Raw genomic sequence first — 6,754 nt, 5'->3', positions numbered from 1 at the left:
TATAATGATGCATTAGAAGTATCTATTAGAAAAGTTTGGGATTGTATTGAAAATCACAACGTACTACAGAGTGCCACTAGAAGCACATCGTTTATAGTGATGCACATTAATTAATGTAAATAATTATCATGATCTTTTGCACTAATAAAACAATCACGATTGAACTTGAACTTCTTAGAACTAAAGGAATGATATATTTAGAACCTTTTCCCACATGAAACGAGTCATCCAATAACACGTGAATATATACTTATCTATATCATTAAAAAAATAAGATTCTCCTTTCTTATTTCATAGTAGTAGTTAGTATTAACTTTCTTTTAAAAAAACTTTTTAGGGTGGGATAAACTTGTAAACAACGAAAAAGGACAAAAAAGTAAAAGCTTTTAATAGAATAGAAACCTTATATCTAAATAACATAAAAGTAAAATTTGTACTTACTAGATTTTGTAATTTTAATCCAAAGTTGAACTTATAATTTGCTTGTCAATCGTAATTGCCATTTAAAAGGAGGAGGGAAGATGGAGTTGAAACTAGAAACAGCGTGGTCAGAACGAATCCAACCATATTTACCTATTTTAAACGGCAGTGTATAGAATTTAAGCTACTTTTCCACATAAAAATGATTAGATTAGAGGAATAAACATTTACTCACAATTTAGGATTTCGATTGATTGATATTGATAAAAGACTATAGGATGAAGAGATAGTATTTGGCTTAGCTTTTATTTTGGACCTCAACTTTAATTTTCTTGAGAAAACTACCTACGACCAAACCTTGTAAAACCACCCACCATCCTCCATGTCAGCTCAACCACCAAAATCAATCCATAATTCTCAACTCAAACCCGTTTCCCCGCGCTTTCCACTTTCCGCCACCTCCTCCGCTGCCCACCGTCACGTCGCCATTGCCGTTGACCTAAGCGACGAGAGTGCTTACGCCGTAAAATGGGCCGTACAGAACTACCTCCGCCCAGGAGATGCCGTCATTCTCCTCCACGTCCGACCAACTTCCGTCCTCTACGGCGCAGACTGGGGCTTCTCCCCAACTAACCAGCAACTAAAAATCGAACAAGATTATGATAATTTAACCAACACGAAAGCTACCCAATTGGCATTACCTCTAGTGGAAGCTAACGTGCCGTACAAAATCCACATAGTGAAAGACCGTGATATGAAAGAAAGGCTTTGTTTGGAAGTGGAGAGGCTGGGATTGAGTGCTATGATTATGGGAAGCAGAGGATTTGGGGCGACGAGTAGTGGATTTATAATTAGTAAAGGGAAACTTGGGAGTGTTAGCGATTATTGCGTTCACCATTGTATTTGTCCAGTGGTTGTAGTTAGGTACCCGCAAGAAGATGGCGACGGAGGAGTGGAGAAGAAGGCGGTGGTTGAGGCTGAGCTGCCACCTGTGCCGGAGGAGGAGGTAGAATATCATGATGCTGATGATGAGTTAACTAAGGGTACAATCTTTAATTCATTTTACTATTAATTCTTTAAAAATATTTGCATACAATCAGGCTAATTAAATGGTAATTGTTGGTAATTTTAGATAATAGCATTGATATGTAATCTTGAATAAATGGTAAGTAATCCAAGCAAAATTATTCTAATATATATATATATATATATATATATATATATATATATATATATATATATAGCCTATAGACACATATTTCATGGTTTATATACTAAAATCTCTGTTTGTGCTGAAAAGGGAGGGGAAAAAAAGATTGTTTACTGTTTCTTAAGATTCTTTATAGCCACATTGCACAATCCACTTGAAGAATCCTGAAATAGCAAGTCAATTAAAGTCAGGGGTGGAGCTCTAGAGATCTAGAAGCGGATTCGGCTGAATCCAGTAATTTTGGTTCAAACTTTGTATTTGTCTTAAGAAATTTATTTAATGTACAACAACAACGATCTAGTAAAATCCCATTAGTGGGGTCTGGGGAGGATAGTATGTACGCAGACCTTACCCCTACCCCGATGGAGTAGAGAGGTTGTTTCCGAAAGACCCTCGGCTCAAGAAGACGAAAAGAGACAATATCAATATCACCAATAGAAATCATAGAAAAAGTAACATCATGGAGATGAAAAAGTAGATACAAAGCAAACATGATAGACAGTACATAGACGCGACACAATGGAAAACAAAAGAGTAGTAAGATACAACATTTTCACTAGCTGACATCGGTAAAAACCCTACCATACTAGTCTCACAAAGGTACGAAGTAAGGTAGACTCAACTACCTCCTAACCTACAACTCTAATACTCGACCTCCACAACTTCCTATCAAGAGTCATGTCCTCGAAAATCTGAAGTATCGCCATGTCCTTCTTGATCACCTCTCCCCAATACTTCTTAGTTCGTCCTCTACCTCTTCTCGTGCCCTCCAAAGCCAGCCGCTCACACCTCCTTATAGGAGCATCTGGGCTTCTCCTTTGTATGTGTCCGAACCATCTGAGCCTCGCTTCCCGCATCTTGTCATCAATGGGAGCCACGCCCACCTTCTCCCGAATATCTTTATTCCTGATCTTATCCATCATAGTGTGTCCGCACATCCACCTCAACATCCTCATTTCTGCTACTTTCATCTTCTGGATATGTGAGTTCTTAACAGGCAAACACTCAACCCCATACATCATGGCCGATCTAACCACCGCTTTGTAACACTTACCTTTGAGTATCGGTAGCACTCTCTTATCACACAAGACTCCAGATACTAACCTCCACTTCATCCACCCTACCCCAATACGGTGTGTGACATCCTCGTCGATCTACCCTCCCCTCTGAATAACCGACCCAAGGTACTTGAAATTGCCACTACTTGTTATGACCTATGATTCAAGCCTCACTTCCATGCCCACTTCCCTCGGCTCAGTGCTGAACTTACGCTCTAGGTATTCCGTCTTCGTCCTGCTCAGCTTGAATCCCTTAGACTCAAGGGTCGGTCTCCACACCTCCAACCTCTCATTAATACTGGTTCGCGACTCATCAATCAGAACTATGTTATCGGCGAATAACATACACCATGGCACCTCCCCTTGAATATGGTGTGTTAATGCGTCCATCACCAGGGAAAACAAGAACGAGCTGAGCACAGAACCTTAGTGTAACCCCATAACAACTGGAAACTGCTCAGAGTCGCCTCATACAGTCCTAACCCGAGTCTTAGCCCTATCATATATGTCCTTAATTGCCCAAATGTAGGCCGCCGGCATGCCTTTTGCCTCTAAGCATCTCTAGAGAACTTCTCTAGGAACCTTGTCGTACGCTTTCTCTAAGTCAATAAACATCATGTGCAGATCCTTCTTCATCTCTCTGTACCGTTCCACTAACCTTCTAATAAGGTGTATAGCTTCCGTAGTAGAACGACCCGGCATAAACCCGAATTGATTGTCGGATATAGACACGGTCCTCCTCACTCTCGCTTCAACCAACCTCTCCCATACTTTTATGGTATGACTCAGTAACTTGATACCCCTATAATTGTTACAACTCTGGATATCACCTTTGTTCTTATATAACGGAACCACCGTACTCCACCTCCACTCTTCCGGCATCCTCTTCGTCCTAAAAATAACTTTAAACAGCCCAATCAGCCACTCCAAGCCTGCTCTGCCCACATACTTCCAAAATTCAATCGAAATTTTGTCTAGCCCGATCGCTCTGCCCCTACTCATCTTACGCATAAGTCCCACGACCTCCTCAACCTCGATGCGCCTGTCATTCCCAAAGTCACGTTGACTCTCAAGATGCTCCAGTTCACCTAACACAATATCTCGATCTCCTGTTTCATTCAGAAGTTCATGAAAATAAGTCTGACATCTTCTCTTAATCTGTGCATCTTCCGTCAATACTCTACCATTGTTGTCCTTGATGCATCTCACTTGGTCCAAATCCCGGGCCTTCCTCTCTCTCGTCTTCGCCAGCCGGAATAACTTTTTCTCTCCGCCTTTTTCCCCCAGTTCCTTGTACATACGGTCATAGGCTGCAGTCTTAGCCTCTGTGACCTCTAGCTTAGCTTCCTTCCTAGCTACCTTATACCACTCCATGCACGCTCTCCTCTCCTCCTCACTTGTGCTCCCTACTAATTTTAGGTATGCTGCCTTCTTCGTTTCCACTTTACCTTGAACCACGTCATTCCACCACCAGTCTCCTTTGTGCCTGCCAGAGAAGCCCGTCGAGGTCCCCAACACCTCTCTCGTAGCCTCCCTTATATAGTATGTTGTCATCGACCACATAATGCTCGCGTCACCACTGTTCTTCCAGGCTCCTATAGCCGACAACTGCCCCTCCAACTCCTGGGCTTTATCCTTAGTCAAGGCACCCCACCTGATTCTCGGTCGTCCTCGGCCGAACCTTTTCCTTCTCTTTAACATAATACCAACATCCATCACCAAGAGCCTGTGTTGCGTTGTGAGTATCTCACCCGGAATAACCTTACAATCCTTACACACCCCTCTGTCACACCTCCTGAGGAGGAGATAGTCAATCTGAGTCATCGCCACAACGTTTTGGAAAGTAACCAAATGCTCATCTCTCTTCGGAAAGCTAGAGTTCACAATAACCAACCCAAAAGCCTTAGCGAAGTCCAACAGCGAAGTACCTTCTCCGTTCCTCTCCCCAAAACCGAAGCCTCCATGAACCTCGCCATAGCCGCCTACGATCGAACCAATATGACCATTGAAATCCCCTCCCCTATAAATAGCCTCTCTGTAGGCGGGACTTGACGCACAATCTCATCTAACCCCTCCCAGAATCGTCATTTAACCTCCCCATCCAGGCCCGCATATGGGGCGTAGGCACTAACGATGTTTAAGGTGCACTCTCCAACCACCAACTTAATAGTCATCAATCTATCATTCACCCGTCTAACCTCAACCACTGACTTTTTAAGTTCCTCATCCACTAAGATACCCACTCCATTCTTACCCTTCCGGACTCCGGAGTACCAAAGCTTATACCCGTCCGCATCCATTGCCCTAGACCCTACCCACCTAGTTTCCTGGACACACGTTATATAGACCATCCTCTTACGGAGGATCTTTGACAACTCTATAGACTTACCCATCAATGTACCTACGTTCCATGACCCAATTCTCAACCTATAGGCACCCTTGTTCCCCTTACCTCCCTTGCCTGCCTTCCCACCCCTAACCCTTACCCCACCTCCCGCTCCCCCCGAGGACATGACCTCACTCGGCCATCCCAGACCACAGCCACTATACCTACGACAGACTTAAGGAAATCACTAACACACACTAGACAACAGACCAGAGTAGAAGAAGATATATTGTAACTACAGGCACGCCAATATGGTGATTAAACTAATACGAACTATGATGGCAGCAATTTAACTAACACAACGAAGGGAAACAGGAAAATGGGAGGTACCAACTCCCGCAATTAGAACCTGGTAATTGTCTTAGTATACACGGCAGTATTGCGACCTCCTTGCACGTCCAACTCCCGTGTCGCCCCTTATTGACAGTCGCCCGGACTGTTCTTCACTGTTTGCGCATGCACGTCCCGCTCGCCTCCAAAAGCCACCGACCCTAACCTGAAATACACAAAACACCACGAAACCAAATAAAGGGGGAGGGGTTGTCACCACTAACACTGGTAAAGTCCCAGTCGTAGCAAAAAAAAGCACAAAGAGAAGGGAAACGAAGAGGAAAGAAGCAGAGGGAAAGGGGGGGGGGGGAGGGGGGGATTACCCGTAACTAAGGATTATAAATGAAGAAGAAAAGCTAGAGGGAAAAGGGCCGATGTTGTTTCCCGGCGAAACAGCAGTCGCCGACAATGTTGTTGCTCTAGTAAATATGGGAGTGGGGAAGAGGGAAAGAAGAAAGAGGAGAGAGAGGAAGGGGAGGTGGGAGAGATGAGGGGGGTTACCTGCTAGTGGGGGTGGTCGTCGGCTGCCTGGTCTGGTTTTTTATCGTTGGGGGTGGCGTGAGAGATGAGGGATGGAGCGTAGAAGGAGACCTTAAAACTAGTTCTCAACCTTGTTTTAAAATAGTTTAACTTGATTATCACTTTTTTAAGAAATTTATTTAATATGTACAAATTATTAATTTAGAACTCGGTAACTTAAAAGTACTAGAATCTTGAACTCATAAGTTTCAAATTCTGGCTCCGCCTCTAATTAAAGTAACATTTTCCCCTTTTCTTTTTGCAGGTGATTGATATATTGCTGTGAAGTAGATGGTTATCTTGGAGTCTGGTATTTTACTGCTTAAATTGCAAAAAAAAAAAAAAAAAAAAGAACAAAAATAAAATGAAAAGCTTTTCCATTTTAACATTTCGTTGGAGCTTAGTTACAGGCTCCGAATAATCCTGGCAAATGTAGTAAGGTCAGATTTGAAAAATAAGTGCCAGGGGACAGTCCTTTTGCGAAGGTGTGATCGTAAACCAGTTTCTTTTATCTTGATTGATTGGCTTCTCGAAATAAACTAATGAAAGAGGTACTAATAAGACGTATAAATTCAGTTCGTTCCCTAAACTTTTAAGGAATGCATTTATGCTCTCTTCAATTATATCTTATTTATAAAAGGGAAAGAATTTCCTTTAGTGGCAATTCAACAGAGTGATCAAAGAGTCTCCAAATTGGACGGGTAAGAGCCGTTGAGAGAGAGAGCGCACGCGCTTTGCACTGCAATGAATTTTACTACACTTCAAAATGGAGAATAGGATTGGGGAGGGTACTGCTTCTTAAGCGTCAACGGTACGGGGACGATAAGGGTA

The 6,754-nt window shown here is 42.8% G+C and overlaps 1 protein-coding gene across 1 annotated transcript; it reads left to right on the top strand.

Annotated features, from left to right (window-relative positions):
* Positions 1–695: 695 nt before the first annotated feature.
* On the top strand, positions 696–6,506 carry LOC104102188 (universal stress protein PHOS32-like). Its single transcript, XM_009609838.4, has 2 exons — positions 696–1,463; positions 6,189–6,506. Exons 1-2 carry the CDS (start codon positions 803–805, stop codon positions 6,194–6,196), a joined length of 669 nt encoding a protein of 222 aa, XP_009608133.1. The 5' UTR covers positions 696–802; the 3' UTR covers positions 6,197–6,506.
* Positions 6,507–6,754: the final 248 nt, after the last annotated feature.

This window comes from Nicotiana tomentosiformis, chromosome 7, assembly GCF_000390325.3.
Source record: "Nicotiana tomentosiformis chromosome 7, ASM39032v3, whole genome shotgun sequence".
Taxonomy (NCBI): domain Eukaryota; kingdom Viridiplantae; phylum Streptophyta; class Magnoliopsida; order Solanales; family Solanaceae; genus Nicotiana; species Nicotiana tomentosiformis.
This window is presented reverse-complemented; position numbering and strand designations above follow the sequence as displayed.